The sequence below is a fragment of the Chiloscyllium plagiosum genome, unplaced genomic scaffold (assembly GCF_037043375.1).
Source record: "Chiloscyllium plagiosum isolate Xiang-an unplaced genomic scaffold, Cpla_swu_hap1 HiC_scaffold_7, whole genome shotgun sequence".
Lineage (NCBI taxonomy): Eukaryota > Metazoa > Chordata > Chondrichthyes > Orectolobiformes > Hemiscylliidae > Chiloscyllium > Chiloscyllium plagiosum.
In genome coordinates, this window is record NW_028270145.1 from 58,946,865 (window position 1) to 58,969,636 (window position 22,772).

General features: G+C 38.7%; 1 protein-coding gene across 3 annotated transcripts in view; it reads left to right on the forward strand.

Moving 5' to 3' along the window:
• LOC122551600 (myosin light chain kinase, smooth muscle-like) overlaps positions 1–22,334 on the forward strand; it is a 424,085-nt gene extending 401,751 nt beyond the window's left edge. For 2 of the 3 annotated variants that reach the window (XM_043693744.2, XM_043693743.2), the window contains exons 29-33: positions 2,136–2,288; positions 2,409–2,532; positions 11,734–11,869; positions 13,252–13,383; positions 17,707–22,334. In XM_043693744.2, the coding sequence (XP_043549679.2) occupies positions 2,136–2,288; positions 2,409–2,532; positions 11,734–11,869; positions 13,252–13,383; positions 17,707–17,948 (787 nt within the window). In that variant the 3' untranslated portion in view covers positions 17,949–22,334. Of the gene's footprint in view, positions 1–2,135; positions 2,289–2,408; positions 2,533–11,733; positions 11,870–13,251; positions 13,384–14,803; positions 14,901–17,706 lie in introns of all 3 variants that reach the window. The other variant, XM_087989064.1, reaches the window with a different exon arrangement.
• Positions 22,335–22,772: the final 438 nt, after the last annotated feature.

Sequence of the window (22,772 nt, forward strand, 5' to 3'; positions counted from 1 at the left end):
TCCAATTACAAAGGGTTTCCGAGATCTGATTAGGTAGCAAGCTGCAAGTAATCATTAGAGTGGTCTTTTACATGTAAATAACAATGTCAAATCTTCCCTCAATGTATTTTAGGTCATTTTTCAGACTGCAAAAAGAAAAATAAAGTTGTTTTTAAATGTACATGCTACTAATGTTATAAATCTACATATTAAATGATTTATAAGTAAAATAATACTTTTTATATCAGAATAAGTCCACCTAATAAATTAGTTATGCAAGGAGCATTCTGTAAATTATGTTCTGTGATTATGCACACATATTATACTTCCAGTTTGATGGTTTTGTTTTAAAAGAACCTGATTTAAGTTGCACAAATATAACTTGGTGGTTGTGATTAAATAATGTAACACCAAAGATTGACATGGTCACAGATTTAATGTACTTCCCAGGTTTAGAAGTGGCATAACATATTGTGATAGCCATTGTGTCTGCTAGAGAGCTCCCAAATTTCAAATTGGTACTTTTTCACCAGAACCAAAAAGGCTAAGGGTTGATATGACAGAGATTTTCAAGCTAATGAAGATCTGAGATGGGATAAATGGTGATAGATGACTCACATTGATCAATGAGACAGAAATAAATTAAAACAAATTTCAGAATTTCATAATATCAACTAACAGGAAGTTCACAAAAAAGACCTTTATGAAAAGTATGGTTAGAACGTCAAATTTGCTACTGTAAAAATGTAGTTACAAAATTATGGAATTATTAAAAGTGGGATTAGACCAGAGGTTTTTCTCAGGGCAGTATTCGTTAAGACTATTATCAATTTCTTTATTATTGCTATAGAAGTCAGAGAATCCCTACAGTGCTGGAAAAAGCCATTCGGCTCATTGAGTCTCTGAAGAGCATCTCACGCAGATCCATCCTATAACCTCACATTTACCATGGCTAATTCAGCTAGCCTACACATCCCTGGACACAACAGACAATTTAGAATGATCAATCCATCTAATCTGCAAATCTTTGAACTGTGGGAGAAAAGCAGAACACTTGGAGAAAATCCACACAGGCAGGAGGAAAACATGCAAACTCCATACAGACAGTCAGCCAAGGCTGGAATCGTACACGGGTCCCTGACGCTGTGAGGTAGTAGTGCTAACCACTGAGCCACTGTGTCTTCAAGCATGCTAAAATTCCAAGACACAATGCTGACATCTGAAGCAAATGATGCACAGTTTTACACTGTTTCTCAGTCTCAATTTTCTTATGGTTTGCTGTTAAAAAGAAAGATCTTTAAATATCTATCTCATTCTATTTGCCTCCACTATCATCATTGAATCACTTTTGAAACTTTGCCTATTCTCTGGGAGATCCATCATGTACAATGACCCCAAGCAAAACGTGGTGGAAAAAAGACAAGAAAATATAGGCAGAAAAGTATAGATTCCACATTTAGAATTTTAATGTTTCCTCATTAATTTGAAATCTTATCCTCCTCAATATTTGATAGATATTGACAGTATGCACAAAGGAAACCTACCCAGGTAAAAATGGGATGGGCAATTCTGACTAATAAACTGAGCTTTGGCCACATTTGTATCAGTCAACATCCAATGCTGTATTTGGTAAAAAAAAAATAGGCAGGACCCTTATGAAGAAGTACCGCTATGTCTGCTCATGATTATCATTTCTCACTGCAATAACATGCTTTAGGAAGACCTGTGGCAAAATAAGAAAGTATTAATCATTTAGTTAGTAAAACAAAATAATGATAGTCTATCAATTTTAATGCTGTGCAGTCTCCAATTCTGTGGTCAAAATATTGACTTGCCTAAAAAAATCATCAACAACAAATTTTCTCATACAGCAATTTGTTTCTTGTTAAAAAATGTTTGTAATGATGATTCTGTTTGTAAGTGAAACAATGTAAATTATTGGAACATAAATACTATAGTTTGTGTTGCAACGTATATATGTTGTGCTAATCGTCTCAGAACAGCATTTGGAATTTCATTTGATTATGTCATTTTCTAGAAATAACGAGAAGTTTTGCAAATCTGCAAGCAAGGTAACAAGTCTTTATAAAGGACTAATCTTGCTAAGTTTCTATCTTAAACATGTTACATAGTCTGATTTTCATTTTGTACATTAGGGTCAGTGGACTGTCTCCATTCATGGGTGATAATGACAATGAAACTCTTGCCAATGTAACATCTGCTACCTGGGACTTCGATGATGATGCTTTTGATGAAATTTCTGATGATGCCAAAGACTTCATCAATCATCTTCTGAAAAAAGACATGAAGTAAAGATTTTACAATATTTTCTTTTCGTTACTACATTGCTGTTTAAATGCCAATTGAGATATCAATATCACATTGCAAAAGGTAATCAATGTCTTAATATTATGTTCCTACATCACCAGACATCGTATGAACTGTGATCAGTGCCTTGAGCATAAATGGCTGAAAAAAGATGTTAACAACATGGCAGTGAAAAAACTTTCAAAGGAAAGAATGAAGAAGTACATGGCCAGGAGGAAATGGCAGGTACAATTAACCAAACGCAAACAGAGATAAATGTAATTACAATGTCACTCAGACATACCTACCCATCTGAAATATCTCACAAGGCATTAAATAAAATTCAGTAAAGTAGCATTTTTATTCTTTTTATTTGAATCCTTCTTTTCTCCTTCCTTCCTTAAGATGCTGCTTCCAGGTATTCGTCTAAACAAAGTAATACAGTGGAGTATTGCAGCCATCACTCTTGTGACCAGTATACAGAGGCCCCTGAACTGTTTTTGTAAATAGGGTTGGCATAAGAACTACCCTCACCTGATATTTTCACTAGATAAACAAACCCAAGTGAGTGTATGTTTCCCCCCTCCCTACTTTGGATCAGCATTTGTTGCCAAATCTATTGTAAACCAAACATTTGAAGCAGAGAACGTATTGACCTTTATGGCAAGAAACGTTACTGTTGCTGAACAAAGCACTTCCATTTTTTAACATCCATGTTAGCATGCAGTGTTAGCAGTCAACTCAAGCATAAGCTAGTGAGGTGCATGAAAAGGCTGATTTCAGTCTATCCATGGAATGTTTCTTATCCAATCAAAAGGTATGGCACTGGAAAAACACAGCAGGTCAGGCAGCATCCGAGGAGCAGGAGAATCGATGTTTCGGGCATAAGCCCTTCATCAGGAATGTATTTCTTAACCACCATAGCACATCACTGTGGTGTTTACAATGGGTACTTTCTTTGTAATTTCATACTTTAGGAGATGGGCTGTACTACCAACTACAAGTGGTGTTGAAACTGCTGAAATGCATTTAGAATAGTCTTTTTTCAAATCATTATTATAGAGATGATACCATGCCCGATCCTAACAATGAAACAACAAAGTACCATTCGTTTTACTATATAGTGGCTGAGATTGAAAACTTATTTCAATGTACACCACACTTAGAATACAATTATTTTTATTTTCCAGTCATCAGCAACAAATTGCGCTTCTTCCCCATTGGGGATTATTTTCTCCTGATTTGGATTATCCACCATAAGGTGGATTATTTTCTCCTGATTTGTCCATCGTCTGCTGATTTTTTTGGAACGATTTCCCTATTTCTATCAGTATTGCCTTCTGAATTGAATGAAGAGAGTCACAAGGTCATACAGCATGGAAACAGACCCTTCTGCCCAACTCGTCCATGCTGACCAGGTTTCCTAAACTAGTTCCATTTGTCTGCATTTGGCCTATATCCCTCTAAATCTTTCCTATCCATGTACCTGTCCAAATGTCTTTTAAATGTTGTAATTGTACTCACCTCTACCACTTGCACTGGCAGCTCGTTCCATAAACACACCACCTTCTGTATGAGAAAGTTGCCCCCCAGATCCCTTTTAAACCTATCCCCTCTCACCTTAAAACTATGCCCTCTAGTTTTGGACTCCTCTACCCTGGGGAAAAGACCTTGGCTATTCACTTTATCTATTCCCCTCATGATTTTATAAATATCTATAAGGTGAGCCCTCAACCTCCTGTGATCCAGTGGAAACAAGTCATTGCCTCTCCTTATAACTCAGACCCTTCAGTCTTGGAACATCCTTGTTAATCTTTTTTGCATCCTATCCAGTTAATAACATCCATCCTACAGTAGGGCGAGCAGAGTTGTACGCAATACTCAAAATGTGGCCTGACCAATGTCTGGTACAGAAAGAACATGACGTCCCTATTCCTGTACTAAGTGCTCTGACCAATGAGGGCAAGCATGCCAAAGACCTTCTTCATCACTGTGTCTACCTGTGATGCCGCTTTCAAGGAATTATATACCTGCAAGCCAAGGTCTCTCTGTTAGATAACACTGCCCAGGACCCTCCCATAAGGTGGATTGGCCATGCTAATTTGCCCTGTAGTGTTGTTATGGACCAGGCCAGACCCCCTCAAAACATTGCAAGAAAGTAGCCCCAGACCCCAACTTTGCAAGTTATTTTAAGCAGGTGTAAAGTAGACATTTCAGGAGAGAATCAACTAGTCAAACCACTTAGCTTTAAACAAAACAGAATTTATTTACAAGATTACTGAATGAAACACAAACAACAGAATACTGAATACTGAATCACTTAACCTATACGAAAGCCCAACAGATCATCCCAACTTAATGATGCTGTTCCAAATACTTACAACAAGCCCCACAAACACCCCTTGGCACAAAAGGTATTATCAAACACAGGTTCTTACGGGGATGGAAGACAGAGAGAGAGAGTACCAGCCTGGACCTGCTTCTGGGTCCAACAGCTTTTACACCACTCTGCTAAAAAAAAAAGAGAAAAGCTGAGCTGGGAGAACTGACCACACCCCTTTCATTATATGAGTGTCTTTTTATAAAACCTTAAAAGCCTTCTGCCTGAGGCAGTCTGTGTTAGCTGTTATCAAATTGGCCTCAAACCCTTCAACCTTCAGGCTTTTCAGAGTCTGTGTCATTTACAACCTCTCTGAAAAAAAACAAGGATTCACATAACCTTGTTAAAGGAGCAGCTTTGTCACACCTGCCCCCCCCCCTTTAAAAACAAATAAACCATCAATTTTCAAAGGTGCCTTAATTTTAAAATCCTTGAAATTTTGTTAATACTCTAAAACACATATATACATTACATTGACTATAAACGTGCAAACATGCAAAACTACATTCTGCTTCAATCTGTTGTACTCTTGTTCATAAATGCCTCCACTTCTCTTTCGAGTCTCGACAATGCGTCCTGCCACATGCACAATTTTCAAATTGAATAGCTGTAACAACAAGCTCCATCTAAACACGCTGGAAATTTTGTCCTTAAATTTCTCCACAATAGGTTATGATCAGTATATATGATTGACTCAGATGCATTACTGGTAACATAAACACTGAAATGTTGTAATGCCAACACCAAGCTCAAAGTCTCCTTCTTAACGGTCAAATATTTCTGCTAATGAATGTTCGACTTCCTGGAGAAATATTCAATAGGTCTTTCTATCTTCTTATCATTTTCTTGCAAGAGCACAGCACCAACACCCACTTCACTTGCATCGATAGCCACCTTGAATGGTTTTGCGTAATTAGATCTGGCTAAATCTGGGGCACTGGTTAACACAGATTTCAGGCTGTCAAATGCCTTCAGACTGTCCACTGTTCACTGAAACCTCTTGCCTTTCTTTAGCAATCCAGTGAGTGAGTAGTCATACTGTTGAAATTTGGTACAAATTTTCGATAAAATCTACTCAATCCCAAGAAGTGCTCTCTTTGTTGATGGTATGGGAAACTCCCTAATTAACTTTGTTTTTGCAAACCATGGGGCCATTTGTCCGTGTCCAGTAACATAGTCCAGGAAGGTGACTTGGGCTTTGGCAAATTCACTTTTAGCCAGGTTTATCACCAAGCCTGCCTTCCAAAGTCGATTAAACAGGTCTGATAAATGCTGTAAATGTTCCTTCCATGTCTGACTAAAAATCACCAGGTCATCTATATCCATGACACGGTTGGGTAATTGGGCAATGACCTCATTGATTAGTCTCTGAAATGTGGCTGAAACATCTTTCATGCCAAATGGCGTGACTTTAAACTGACACATTCAGCATTACAAAAGCCAAAATTGTCTTTGCTCTTTTGACAAAGGTACCTGCCAGTATCCTCTGAGCAACTCCAACTTAGAAATGTAAGTTGCTTGTCCCACTTTCTCAATACAGTCTTCCAGATGCAGAATTGGATATGCATCAGTCTTTGTAACTGCACTGACTTTGCAATAGTCCACACATAACCATTGGGTACAGTCTGGTTTTGGCACCATTACGATGGCTGAACTCCTGTCATTGTAACTCACTTTGATTACATTGTCTTGGAGCATGCGTTCAATCTCCATCTGAACCTGTGCCAACTTTAGAGGGCTATGCTTATAAAGGATGTTGCTTGATCTGAACAGAATCTCCTATATCTACGTCCTGCATAATTAGGTTAATATTTCCCAGCTTATTTCCACTTATCTCCCTATGTGAGAGTTAATAACTCTGTCAGGTCATTTTGATTTTCCTCTGGAAGGTAACTCAATAATTTATCCCAATTTTTGACAACTTCCTCACTGTCCAATTTAATTTGAGGAATGTCCAATTCAGATGCCTCTGAACCTGGTTCTTCCTTCTGTGTTGTAATCATTAACACCTTCTCCTCTTGCTTTCCTTCCCTATCAAATACTTTTTCAGAATATTCACACAACATACTCTTTGAGATTTCTTTTTGTCTGGAGTCCCTATCAAGTAGTACACCTCACTCAATTTCCTTTCGACTTGCTTTTAAAGGTTCACCTATCACTGGAAGTAACACTAATACCTTATTCCCAACAGCAAAATTGGGAATGTTTGATTTCTTGCCTGCTTCCTGTTTCATTCTATGCTGTGATACTTCTAAATGCTGTGTCCAGCCAACTCCCCAGCTCTATTTAATCGTTCCCTAAAATTTGACACATAGTCCAACAATGTGGTCTGTGAATACTGACTTACCAATTTCTCCTTAATCAATTTTAATGGTCCTCTCACTTCATGCCCAAAAACTAATTCAAATGGACTGAATTTGGTTGATTAATTTGATCCATCTCTGATTGCAAAAAACACAAATGGAATCCCCTTACCCCAGTCATCTGGATGGTCCTGACTAGAAGCCCTCAACAGGGTCTTTAATGTCTGATGCCACCTTTCTAGCTCTCCCTGCGATTCTGGATGGGCTGCAGTAGATTTGAATTGTTTTATTCCTAAGCTTTCCATAACTTACTTGAATAATGTTGATGTGAAGTTGACCCTTGATCTGATTGTATCTCTGTCGGTAGTCATATCTAGTGAAAAATTTGAGTAACTCCTCGACAATCCTTTTAGCTGTGACATTGTGTAATGGAACAGCTCTGAAAATCTAGTCAACACATCCATTATTGAGAACAAATATTGATTCCCAAATTTTGATTGAGGTAGGGGACCTACACAATCAATTAAGATCCTTGTAAAAGGTTTCTCAAATGCAGGAATTGGTACTAAAGGTTCAGGATTTATTACTGCCTGTGGTTTTCCAATTACCTGACATGTATGACAAAATTCAGCTATGTCTGGAAAAATTCAGCTACACGTAGTCCAGGCCAGTAAAAGTGTTTTTGTATTTTAGCTTGTGTTTTTCTCACTCCTAAATGACTCCCAAGCGTTAGTTCATGCGCCACTTGCAACACTTCCTTCCTATACCCCATTGGCAATATAATTTGATGAACTTCTGCCCATTTCTCATCTGCCTGAATACATGATGGTCTCCATTTCTTCATTAAGACTTCATTTTTAAGAAATAGCATTCAGGGACACTTTTGGATTTGTTTTCTATGTATGCCTTTTGGTACAATTTTAAGTTTTCATCTTTCTGCTATAAATCAGTTAACTTATCTGAGCTAAAGGTGTCTACATTGTCATCTATCTGCTCCTGGTTTGTCTCAACCATCTGATCAAACAGGGTCTCTGCTAATTTCACTTCAAATTTCTTATCTGTACTTTTTGATCTCTCCTGTTCCAATTGGTGACTTTGTGAACTCATTACCACATAGTCAAGAAAAATTCCAGGATATGTGTCCTGCAATAGTTTAGTTGCCTGAGTTTCCACTGGCTTTTCAACCACAGGATAGTGGTCGGGTACCAGCCTGGATAGAAGTCAGAGAGAGGTTACCAGCCTGGACCTGCTTCTGGGTCCAGCAGCCTTTCTTTTCACTACTGCTTTAAAAAAACCAAACCAGAGAAAATCTGAGCTGGAGAACTGACCACACCCCATTCATTGTACCAGTTTTTTTAAATTTGAAAGCCTTCTGCCGGAGGCAGTCTGTGTTATTTACGATCAAATTGGCCCTAAAACTCTTCAACCTCCAGACTTTTCGGAGTCTGTGTTGTTTACAACCTTGTGAAAGGAGCAGCTTTGTCACAGTGTCCAGAGATGTCAGGCTAGGTGGAGAAGTCATGGAAAATTGTCAGGATTCTATGATGCTATGATTAACAATATAAGTTCTGCCATTGTTTGTCTTGCCAAAATGCAACACCTCACATTTACCAAATTAAGCTCCATCTTCCATTCCTCAGCCCACTGGCCAAGTTGATCACGATTCCATTGTACTCTAGATACCTTTCTTCACTGTCCATATACCATCAATGTTGGTGTCATCTGCAAAATTATGAACCATGCCTCCAATATTCTCATCCAAATCACTTATATAAATGATGAACAAAAATGGACCCAGCACTAATCCTTGGAGTACACCACTGGTCACAGGCCTCCAGTCTGAACAACAAGCCTCAACTACTAGCCTCTGACTCCTACCGTCAAGTTGTTTGCTCTCCCTGATCCTATGTGATCTAACCTTACTAAGCAGTTTACCATTTTTGAAGGCCTTGCTAAAGTCCATGTCAACAATGTCTACCTCTCTGCATCATCTGTCTGAATGGTCACTTATTTAAAATCCTTAATCAAGTCTGTGAGACATGATCTCCCATGCACAAAACCATGCTGACAATCCCTAATGAGCCCTCTCCCCTTTCTAAATGTATGTAGATCCTGTCTCTCAGAATCACCTCCAACAACTTCACCATTACTGACATTAGGCTCACGGATATGTAGTTCCCTGGCTTTTCCTTGCAGCTTTCTTAAATAATAGCACAACGTTAGCTACCCTCCAGTCTTCTAGCACCTCACCCATGGGGGTCAGTGATACACATATCTCTGTTAGGAACCCACAATTTCTTCCCTAGCTTCCCACAATGACCTGGGATAGACTTGCTCAGGTCTTGGCTATTTCTCTACCTTTATGTATATCAAAACCTCCACCACTCCCTCTTTTGTAATGTGAACTCTTTTCAGGTAATCACCATTTATTTCTTTGAGTCCCCTACCTTCCATATCTTTCTCCACAGTAAATACTGATGCGAAATAGTTGTTTAGAACCTCACCATCTCCTGTGTTTCCAAACATAGATGGCCCCATTGCTCTTTACGGGGCCTTATTCTCTGCCTCATTTTGGCCATAATATACTTGTAGAATCTCTTTTAATTTTTTTTTAATCTTATCTGCCAAAGCTATCTCATTTCCCTTTTTTGCCCTCCTGATTTTCCCTATAATTATACTCTGACACCAATATTCCTCAAGGAATTCACTTGATCCCAACTGTCTATGTCTATATATGACATAGCCTCTTTCTTTTATTTTAAAAGAAGAATAGAATGATGGTCATTGGTCCCAAAGTTGGGGGACAACACACCATTCTGGAGTCTCGCCTGTGGCCGCAGGAATGCTTGCCTGTGCCCTGACTGGATAGTCCCTATCACAATTGCTCGTTTGGACTTTGCCACACTCTGCTTTACAGCAGAGCCAGTCGTGGTGCCAAAGGCCTAGTTGCTGCTGCTACTTTCACATGAGAGGCTACCCCCAATAATATTCAAACGGTAAACTTGTATGAGAGAGCATTAGCCACAGGAGACTCCTGCACTACCTGCCTACCTCTCCTGGCGGTCACCCATCTAGCTAACTGTACCTGCAGTGTGACCACCTGCTATCACACTCTCTGCCTCCTGTATGCTCCTCAATGCTTCCAACAGCAGTTCCAACTGATCCATTTGGTCTGAGAGGTGCTGCAGCCAGACACACTTTTGCAGACATAGTCTGGGGACACTAACTGCTCCCTGACCTCCCATATCTCACAGCAGGAGCATACCACTGCACTGAATGCCATCTCTGCCTCTTTGATAGCTAGTGGACTTTGTTGGGGGAGAAAGGTCTTAGTCTTACCTTGTTGATGCTCATCCTCCTCAACAAAGCCTGGTATTCACCTTAGATCTAACCAGCAGTGCCTTCCAAAAGTGGCTGGAACAAAACACAGCAATGCCTCCCTCCCTCACTTGCTGACACTCCCACTTGCTCAACTCCCAGTGATTGCACTCTCATGCTGCTTGCACTCTGTGAAGGGAACTCTTATTTTTATTTTCCATTTCTTCAACACCAGTCCCAGCAGGAATTTAAATCCCAGCCCATAATTCTGTTTCTCTCCCCACAGATTTTAAAACATATTTTAGTGGGCGGCATGGTGGCACAGTGGTTAGCACTGCTGCCTCACAGCGCCGGAGACCCGGGTTCAATTCCCGCCTCAGGTGACTGACTGTGTGGAGTTTGCATGTTCTCCCCGTATCTGCGTGTGTTTCCCCTGGGTGCTCCGGTTTCCTCCCACAGTCCAAGGATGTGCAGGTCAGGTGAATTGGTCATGCTAAATTGCTATATGAGTGGGTGGCGGGTCGGTGTGGACTTGTTGGGCCGAAGGGCCTGTTTCCACACTGTAATGTAATCTAATCTATATTTATTTTTAAAAGAAGCTCATGAGATTGTTCTCTAGCTTCTGCCTGTAATCGATACAGAATGACTGGAGTTTCAATAACACCAATTGACATTTTAAGGCCAAAACCATCTTTGGTTTTAGTTCTACAACTAGTGTATTTCTCTGATTTGCACAGCTAAGCTTCCTCCTGCCTGTTGCAGGCAGATTTCCCATTTACAGATCTACCTGAAATTTCTATCAAGTTAGTGAAGGAGTCATGTCAGATCGCAGGCTGAAATATAGCTTGATAGATCATATTTTGTTTTGGTTTGTTTTTAATGAGGTGGTGCCTTACTGAAACATAAGCACACAATGTTGCAGGTTTGCTTTTCACAATAAAACAGAAGTTTGTTAAGTAAAAGTAATGAAAAAAATAGAATAAACCAGACTACTTGTATCAAAATATAAAGATGTTAAAACACACAACATAACCTAATCATTACCAAAAACACTCCTGTACAGTATCCAAAAGCAGCCCTTGTACAGGACCCACAGCAGAAAATCACTCTCCAGCACATCCATGAGTTTAATTTTGCTTTAACTCGCAGTCTGGAAATTCTGATTGCTTATCCCAAGAGCTATCATACTCCTGAGCGTAAATGTTCTTGGTTGAAACAACCTCTTCAGGATGTTATCCAAACACTTCTAGTCTGGGACTATCACTAACTCCTTACTTGAAGATAATCTAGTGTTAACAAACCTAGCTTTCCTTTCTTGCCACTACTTCAAATTACAAAATTCCAAACTTAACACACAACATCGTAAAAATATACATGAATCTCATAGTCTATATCACACTTTGTCAGACAAAATTTCAAATCATTAAGTTCTTTTGTGATTTATAGAAAACAGGACATGCAGTCAGAGCAATAGGACGGCTGTCTTCTATGGCAATGTTATCTGGTCTGAGTGGGAGGAAGACTTCACTGGGAAACGCGCCCACCAGTCCTCCAGATTCTGCTGAAAAGCCAGAAGCCGAAGGTAATAAAAATTAGGGCTTTTTGACATTTTTCAGTCATGTTTACATGAAGAATATAAATCAGTACTGCAGCCAGGCAATTAACACATTTGTTACTTCTTTATGTTTCAATTATTACATTCCTCCCAAAAATACACAATGTAGTTTGAGCAATAAGCTCATTAGAACTAAAATGTTGCTGTAAAATAATAAATCTGGCATGATGATCCAAGAATCTTGCCTGTTCTTAAAATGCAGAATTCCTGCATTCAGCTGTGGCCTCCCAACCCAGTGAAGAATTTGATTCACAATCCAACATTTTGTTGGCAGCCTGAGAAAATGACCCTTAAAAGGGTTTTTCAAGATTTAAGTTTGCTGTCAATAAAATTCCCCAGTGGCAGGATATGGACAGGAAGCCTACCTTGACATGCCTTCCCCTAATTTCCAGTGACAGTGTTTCAGAATGAAGTATGATGGCATTTGCACTTCATATTTAAATACTGAGGAAAATTTCTGAAAATGTGTCTGAATAGAAATACCAGAATTCATTTGGAGCACAGCACAAGGCTAAATGGGGACATAGCTACAGATGTTGATCCAGAACAGAAAATGCTACAGGATTTCTACTGTCTATCAAAATGATAAAACAGTTTTGTCAACTGTGATGCTGAAATACACCTTACTCCTGACATTGTATTGCAGTATCATAAAACGTATCTTCTGCACTTTTATTATCACATGGTTATACAAATAACAGAATAATGATCATGTTACTACTTAAATCATACAAGCAACCCTACTTCTATTCAATCTGCAGTATTAATGAAGACTATTGTGTTGTTACATGTTCTTTACAACTTCTTGTTAGTGAAGAATGTGATAAGTGTATGTATGGGCATTTGTACTTCCATCAATAAATGACATAAATGATACATGCATAGATTTTCTTGTTAGCAGTGACACATTAAACTGGGATGAGTGTTAATCCCTCTAATCCCCCTTTTGCTCATTTGCCAACAGTTTAAACAGTTTTATGCGCAACATAATTGTATCAACAGGTTCGGAGATAGCACCATTTGGAGATTCAGTTTGTAAATTTCAAAAACTTGGGACTATTGTATATTTACCATTTAGCTGATATTTAACCTTCAACCAGTGGGAAATGGGAGAACTTACCAAACAAGCCTCAATACAAATTAGTGTAAGAACATTGTGTTTCAATAAGCATGCATTAATAGTGACAATCTTTGTTTTTAGGTCAGTCTCTTGACAACTAGTATAAAGTATAAAACATATCTCAGCTACTTCAACATTGGCATTTGCCCAGTATGTGTGGGTATTATGGTTTCACATAGTGACCTAAAATGGACATTCTATTTCAATGTTTTGTCTTTCCTTATCTCAGCTGATGAAGCCAAGATGCTTCTCGAGGCAGTTTCCGAAGAACGGCAAAGTTTTAAGCCTTATTTTTCCAAGACTTTTGAAGACACTGAAGTTGTAGAAGGGAGTGCTGCTCGCTTTGACTGCAAGATTGATGGTAAATTCAGTTTCTGATTGAGATTCAGAATACGTCAGTAGAAGTTTGTATTATCTTACATTAAGAAGCAGAAGAGTACATTGTTCATGTAAAACCACTCTATTTGGATCAACTTTGGTGAATAACTGAAACTTTTTAAGAGGAACAATTGCATTCTCAAATCCATACATTGAGATCAAAGCCATTCTATATCATGGAACCTTTATCCAGATTAGTGAATGCAATGAATTTTGTTGGCAACAAATTTGAAATACAATGCAAAGTACATTGTAATATAAAAATGTTAAATTACCATTCCTGTTATAAAGCTCTACTTGTTTTTTTAATTGATGAATAATATAATGCAATTTAACCTGAGAAGCTTATGCAGAAGAGACCATATAATCCATTACCCAAGCAAGCCAAAACTAATCCCTACACCCTACTTACACCCCATAACAATGCATCATCCACAGTTTACATTTTTATTCAGTTTTCTCTGAAAAGGTTTTGCAATCTCTTCCATAGTCACTCTCTGCAGCAATGTGTTCAATAATCTCACAGTCAATTGTAAAAAGAAACTTCTCAATTTCATCCCCCGTCTCTTAGTGACAATTTAACCTTTATAACCATTGGCACAGAAGGCTAAACAGAGGAAATAGTTCTCTTATTCATACTAAATAAAACATCTGTAATTTTAAACACTTCTAGTCAATCTCTTCTTCACATATGTTGCTTGAGTGGAAATGGCTGCACTAGCTCATGCCTTACTTTAGAACTACAGTTTTCCATCCCTTGTGTCACCCTGGTAAATAGAAAATAACTTCTTCAATCTGAAAAATGTTTATTTGCTCTCTTAGTTTTTTGTATGTAAGAACAAGGAGCAGGAGCAAGACCATTTGGCTCCTCGTGCCTGTTATGCTGCTCAGTAGTGCTGAATGTCCCACTTAACTATCTATTTGTGAACTTTGAGGAAGTTTGTGGGCGTTAATGGAAGTTTGTGGGCAGCATGGTGGCACAGTGGTTAGCACTGCTGCTTCACAGCGCCAGAGACCCGGGTTCAATTCCCGCCTCAGGCAACTCTCTGTGTGGAGATTGCACATTCTCCCCGTGTCTGCGTGGGTTTCCTCTGGGTGCTCCAGTTTCTTCCCACAATCCAAAAATGTGCAGGTTAGGGGAATTGGCCATGCTAAATTGCCCGTAGTGTTAGGTGAAGGGGTAAATGTAGGAGACTGGGTCTGGGTGGGTTACGCTTCGACGGGTCGGTGTGGACTTGTTGGGCCGAAGGGTCTGTTTCCACATTGTAAGTAATCTAATCTTAATGTTCGGGAACTCCTCCCTTGCAATTACATCATGAAAACTAACCATTTCTAGTCTGGATCTAACTCTCTATTGCAATGTTGATGTGCCACTTCTGCTAACTTGCTATATTTCCTTATAGAACATAGAACAGTACAACACAAGAACTTGCCCTTCAGCCCATCTTATCTGCGCCAACCAAGATGCCATTCTAAACTAATCTCATCTGGCTGTACATGGTCTGTACTCCGCTACTCTCTGCCTGTTCATGTGTCTGTTTAAATGCCTCCTAAATGTGGCTGTTGTATCCACTTCTACCACCTCCCCAGCAGGATGTTTCAAATATCTACTACTCTGTGAGAAAAAAAAATGCCTCGTACATCTCCTTTAAACTTGCCCTTTCTCACCTAAAGCCTATGCCCCACTAGTATTTGGCATTTTCGCCCTGGGAAAAAGAATCCAACTATCCATCCTATCCATGCCTCTCATAATTTTATGTACTTCTATCAGGTCACCCTTCACCTTTAGCAAGAACAATCCAAGCTTCTCTTTGGAGCTAATACATTCCAATCCAGGCAACATCCTAATAAATCTCTGGTGCACCTTCTCCCAAGTCTCCATATCCTTTCTATAATGTGGTGACAGGACCTGCGCACAATTCTCCAATTGTGGCATAACTAAAGTTTATATAACTTCACCATGACTTGTTAACTTTTATACTCAGTTCACCAACTGATGAAGGTAAGCGTGGTATATGCCATCTTTACTAATTTATCATTTGTGTTACCACTTTCAGTGAGCTATGGATTTGCACCCCAATTCCCCTCTGTATATCAGTGCTCCAAAGGATCCTGCCATTTCCTGTATACTTTCCTTTAGCATCTGATCTCCCAAAATGTATCAGCTCACACTTGTCCAAATTAAACTCCATCTGCCATTTCTCCATCCAAGTTTTCAATTGATCTGTATACTGCTGTATCCTTTGACAATCTACCTTCCTATTTTCGTGTTGTCTGGAATCTTACTGATCAGACCACGTACATTTTCATCCAAGTCATTTATATACATATTTCAAGCAACAGAGGTCCTAGCTCTGATCTTTGGGGAATAGCCAGACAGAAAAATAACCTCCACAACTACCCTCTGTCTTCTATGATAATTCCAACTCACTATGAATCCTATGTGATTTAATCTTCTGGCCAGCCTACCGTGAAGGACCTTGTCAAATCTTTAGTAAAGTCCATGTAAACAACAACCACTGTCCTACTCTCATCAATCATCTTTGTTATTTCCTCAAAAAACTGAATCAAATTTGTGAGACACGACCTGCCCCCACAAAGTCATGCTGACTACCTTTAATAAGTCCATTATTTTCCAAATGTAAGTAAACCCTGTCCCTAAGAATCTTATCCACTAATTTCCCCACCACTGATGTAAGGCCCACCGGTCTATAATTTTCTGAATTATTCCTGATGCCTTTCTTAAACAAAGGTACATTGGCTATTCTCCATGTGGCTAAAGAGGATACAAAAATCTCGGTCAAGGCCCCAGCAATTTGCTCCCTTGCCTACCTCAGTATCCTGGGATAGATCCCATCAGGTCCTGGGTAGTTATCTACCCTAACATTTTTCAAGACAACCAAAACTTCCTCCTCCTTAATATCAGCATGCCCTGGAATATCAACATGCCCCTCCCTAATCTTACCATCATCCACATCCTTTTTCTTGGTGAATACCAATGCAAACTACTCATTAAGGACCTCACTCACATTTGCTGGTTCCATGCATAAATTCACTTGTTGTCCTTAAATGCACCTACCTTTTTTCCTAGCTACATTTCTGCATCTAATATCCATAAAATGCCTTGGGACTCACTTTAATCCTACTCACCAAGGACTTTAATGACCCCTTTTAGCCCTCCTAATTCTTTGTTTAAATTCTTACCTGCTTCCTTTATGTTCCTCAAGGACCTTGTCTGATGTCATTTTCTTAAACCTTACATATGCTTCCTTTTCTCCTATTTGACTAATCTTACACTCATATCATTCAGGGGATTCTTGAACTTGCCCATCCTTATCTTTCACTTTCAAAGGAACATGCTGGTTCTGAATTATAAACAACTGGCCTTTAAAAGACTCCAAATGGTGTATGTTGATGTACCATCCCCATTTAACTTCTCCAGTTCCTGCCTAATACTGTTGTAATTAGCCTTCCCCTAATCTAGCACTTTCATCTGTGGAGCAGTCTAATCCTTATCTGTAACTATCTTAAAACTAGTGGAATTTGATCACTGTTCTTAAATTCAGCCCCTTCTGAATCTTCAATCACCTGGCCAAGCTTTTTCTTCAATACAAAGTCTATTGTATTTGTATTGACTGAGATCATGTAACAAAACAAGGAAAAGCATCTGTTTCAAGAATCCCTCCTGGATACACCTACGTACTGTTTCAAGAATCCCTCCTGGATACACCTAACATATTCTGCTCCTGGCACTAAGGGAGTCCTAGTCAATCTTGGTGAAGTTGAAATTGCCCATAACAACAACTCTAATGTTTTTAAATCATTCCATGATCTGTCTACCTATATTCAAACAAGTATTCTTCTGACAAATATTATTCTTTTCCAATTTACACAATTCGTATTTCAACCAAAATGAACAACCAACAGGTGAAAGTGTTAAACTCTGAGCAAAAGTGAGTGGAGCATTAAATGCTTAATCTTGCCGTTCATATCTGTAAATACTGTAAATATAAAATCTCTTAGGGTAACCGTGAATTTAAAAAAAGATTAATTCATTTCATTAAGACAGCAGGCCAAATTTATGACCAAAAGAAGTATTGCTCCAAGCCTCAAGGGTGAGGGTGCTGGATTCTGGAATGCATTTTCATCATAGAATAGATATGCTAAAATAGAACATTATAGCCAAAAGTTTAATCATTTTCAGATAAGAATTATTGTAAATTGGAGTATCAATCCATCACGCACAACAGGTAATTATTTAATATCTATGAATATTTCTAACAGTGTAATTGTATATTTTTCATAGGCTACCCAGATCCTGAAGTTATGTGGTTCAAGGGTGAACAGCCCATCAAGGAGTCTCGCCACTATCAAATTGAATATGATGAAGACGGAAACTGTTCTTTGATTATTTCTGATGTATCTGCACATGATGATGGCAAATATACTTGCAAGGCCATCAACAGCCTAGGAGAGGCAACCTGGACATCCGAGCTCATTGTGGAAACAATGGAAGAAGGCGGGATGAGTAATATTGAATCAAATTAAAAGTGTTGCTTGTTAGGAGGTGCATTTGTCTGTTGTTAGATTCTATACTGCTAGAACTCATGTAAAATGAGTTGACTACTCAAAGTTCTTTGTTAATTTCCAAGGAATGGAAGGTGTTTATGGATATATGTATTCTATACCTATGAAATCACCATTGAATATTGCAGTTGTGTGCAGAAATTTAAGATTAGAATCCACCCACTTACCTAACGATGATATATTTCCATGTGAACACCACAGCATATGTACTATATTTTAATGGTTCAACTTCACCCACATTTACCAATTTAGAGCAATAATCACTAACTTTCTCAGAAGATTTTCAGAATTCTTTGGACTCAGTGCTTCTAAACCAGTTATTTTGAAACCTGCCATTTAACCATTGGTTCATTGACCCAGTCCTTTGTGCATCTCTGTTTGCATGTATGAGAGGCTGATGAATCTTTGTTTATGGATCTCATCTAGGAGAAAGTGAGGACTGCAGATGCTGGAGATCAGAGCTGAAAATGTGTTGCTGGAAAAGCGCAGCAGGTCAGGCAGCATCCAAGGAGCAGGAGAATCGACGTTAAAACATCGATTCTCCTGCTCCTTGGATGCTGCCTGACCTGCTGCGCTTTTCCAGCCACACATTTTAAGTATGGATCCCAGCTGCCTGTCTCACTTGTAGCTGTATGGAACCTTCTGTGATCTAAAATATTTTAAACACATATTTTGTTTACATTACACTGCACCTTTTTAAAAATGTTTTCACATTGCTTTTCATGTGTCACTTTAGTTTATGGTGTTGTCAATAATACAGTTGATGCTTTTCCTTGTTTTGTTATATGATCTCAGACAGGAGTTCAGCACCCAACCTCTTCTCACCAAATATCTATTAATTGTTATTACTTACACAAAAATACAGCTTGATTTCTGATTTAAAATAAAACTCGAAGAATGTAAACATCACAGAAAAATAATATTGGTTCCAAATCCTGCTGTTTGAGGATTAAAATTATTTTTAATGTGCTGTCTCACATTACAATGTGCACTTTGAATCTAAACCCAAGATTGAGATTGGAACTCAAAAATAATTCACTTCATACAACCTGAATGTAAGGATAATATGACATATGACATGTGACATCGCAAAGTGTATTGTTACATAGTACTAAACTAAAAATTCAAGTTGAGAAAATACATTGGTGAACTTTTTTAAAAAATTAACTACACAACAAATTCATAGACAATTTAGCAGCATCAAATCTATTTGTTTATGATACATTAGAAAGAGCCTGCACTTAAACTCAAAAGCCCAGAACCTCTGAGTAACCTCATGGTATGAATGTTAGCTGACAATGAGCAAGATTGGAAATACCAGCTTTGCCTTATCGCTTTATGCTAATTGTGCTGAACATTTCAGTGTGCAATTTGGGTCTCATTTAGAGTCATAGAGATGTGTAGCATGGAAACAGACCCTTCGGTCTAACTCATACATGCCAAACAGCTATCTCAACTCAATCTAGTCTCACTTGCCAGCACCCAGCCCATTTCCCTCCAAACCCTTCCTATTCATATACCCATCCACATGCCTTTTAAATGTTGCAATTGTACCAGCCTCCACCACTTCATCTGGCAGCTCATTCCATACACGTACCACCCTCTGTGTGAAAATGTTGCTCTTTAGATCTCTTTTATATCTTACCCCCTCACCCTAAATCTATGCCCTCTAGTTCTAGACTCCCCCACCCAAGAGAAAATACTTTGTCTATTTATCCTATCCATGCCCGTCATGATTTTATAAACCTCTATAAGGTCACCCCTCAGCCTCCAAAGCTCCAGGGAAAACCGCCTCAGCCTGTTCAGCTTCTCCCCTCTAGCTCAAATCCTCCAACCCTGGCAACATTCTTGTAAATCTTTTCTGAACCCTTTCAAGTTTCACAACATCCTTCTGATAGGAAGGAGACCAGAATTGCACGCAATCTCGCAACAGTGGCCTAACAATATATTGTACAGCTGCAACATGACCTCCCAACACCTATACTCAGTACTCTGACCAATAAAGGAAACCTTACCAAATGCTTTCTTCATTATCCTATCGACCTGTGACTCTACTTTCATGGAGCTATGAATCCGCACTCCAAGGTCTCTTTGTTCAGCAACACACCCTCGCACCTTCCCATTAAAATGCAGCACCTCGCATTTATCTAAATTAAACTCCATCTGCCACTCCTCAGCCCATTGGTTCATCTGATCAAGCTCCTATTGTAATCTGAGGTAACCTTCTTTGCTGTCCGCTATACCTCCAATTTTGGCGTCATCTGCAAACGTATTAACTATACCTCTTATGCTCACATCCAAATTATTTATTTCAATTTCTTTTTTGTACTTTTAGTTAAATTTTGTGTTATTGTTTTCAGGTTTCTAATCTATCCCAGTGAGCTTCTCCTGCATCAGAACAGGGACAATGAATCACTTTTTCAGTGGAAAAGAGATATACTCTCTACTGAATGACAGAATCTCCTTGAGTTGTTATAGATAGTGACAGTCTCATCCTTTGTCTCCTTTGTTCCTGGTGGTCACCCATCTATCTGGCTGAGCCTTTGATGTGACCACATCCCTGAAACTCCTATCTATAAAATCTGTGCCTCCTGTATGCTCCTCGGTGAGTCACCTGCCACTCCAACTGATTCATGTGGTCTGAGAGGAGCTGTAGGTAGAAATAGTTGTCAGGAACATTTGACTTCTCCATGACTTCCCACATCTCACAGGATGAGTATACCGCTCCACTAACTGCCCTTACTGCCACTCTAGGAACTACTGGATTAAAACAAAAGTAAAAACCTTATCTTGCAGTCCCTTAATGTCACTCACCTCCTCAGTGAAGTCTGACACTCACCAAAGCCTGTACATTGACCACAGCAGCAATACTTTGACCTCACTGCTGAGGATTTGCTGTTTCTTAGCTGCAACTAAATTTTCTAACAGCCCCGCCCTCTCTTTTTTGCTTCAAGGAGGGAGAGAAACATTAATGTAATGTTTGGACCTTCATTGTTCTTTGACACCGGGTCCTCCACGATCCCCATCACAGTTGTGGTTAACCAGCCGATTTCTCCCAGAATTCTCCTCAGTCACGTCTCACTGCTTCCCTCTATAGAGAAATAGTTGAACATTTTAAATTTTAAGTGAGTTGGATTGGCAACCAAGTTTTAATTTGGTAATTATCCTAATTTCCAATAATTTATAGTAAAATCAATAAACTGTTCCAAATTGTAGCATGAAAATTGATATAATTAATATGTATATTAATTATTACAAATTTCACTGTGCTTATAAAATCATAATTCAGTTACATCTTTCATTGATATATTTGCAGATTATCCTTGCTATATTCCAAAGAACAGCATTTTTGAAAAAATCTTCTATTGTATGAATACAGTTGGATCCCTGTTTCAGACGGTTAAACTAATCTTGAAACCCTGCACACCATAAGTTATCCTGACTTCACTAAGTTATTTTTTTTTCAGAAAATGGCTGAATTATTCAACTGACTTATTTCACCCTGTAATATATATTTATTCAGATATTTTCAAGAATTATAACTTTTTTTTCTTGTTGTTTGCTAAAAAAACACTAACCTCCACTGAAATTTCCACTTTGAAGCTGGAACTGGAGATTTGTATCCTTACCAGTTACATTTTTTAATGGGATTCAAAGCAATTATTTAGCGATACACATTGAAATGATAATAATGTTGATCCTTGCATCAAGTAGCAACTTCTACAAAATCAAGAAGCTTTGATTGTTTCCAATTTTGAACATCATAACCCTAACATTGTCAATTGCATTCCTATGAGTGTAACCGACTAGATGCTATCCAAATTGAAAGACAGGGAGAGGTAAGTGCGATCTCATCATGTTTGAACTGGCTTCATGATATGAGGCCTGATGAACCAAGGAAACCCATAATAGAATACCTGAACCATCCAGAATACTTCATGGCATATAAATGATTGACTAGCCAACATAGTTCAGTAATATACAGAGGAACCACGATTATCTGAAATTTGATTATCGGAATTTTGGATTATCTGGCAAGGTCCCGATGCTTGGCTAAACTATGTTATCTGGCATTCGATTAACGGAATGAAATACTCCCCACCCGTGTCCTTTGGATAATCAAGGTTCCTCTGTAGTTTGAAAAGACACCAAGTCTATTGTTCTAATGCTGTAATGGGTCGAGTGATTCTAGCACACCAAATATGGGAGTCTTACCAGTGCTGTAAACTAGTATGAAATGTTTTCATTGGCTAAATTTCAGGAACACTTGTGTGCACAGTTGGTTCTAAATTTTTCCAATTTGTGATTAAGCTTTCTGCATCTGAATAAATATACTGCATCCCTATGCACGCTTCATCTGATTTCTGTTTATCCAATATATTCAGTCAGGCTCGAAATCTGATTCACTTGCACTTGTAAACTACAGAGGAACCCAGTTCTCCTCAGGTAAAAGGAATTTGTTCAGGCTTTGCACCTTTTCAACAAAGCAAAAGCTTGGGTTATAACCATCCTCTGTTGCAGACCACATGGCAATATCTCAACCAGAATCTCAAACTTAGCTTTACTTAAATTTAAACAAAGGCTTTGGGATAATTGCACTCTGGTATATTTCTCATGGCAACACCTCGACCAATCAGAGCCCTCTTGCCAACTACTCAATATCTTGTTTCTCATGCAATGTGAATCATTTTTCCTGTTGAAATTTGGTATTCTTGAAATAACCTGCTCACCATTGACCAACCATTTTTAGTTGCTTTGTCAATGATCTTGCTTTCCAAACTAGGA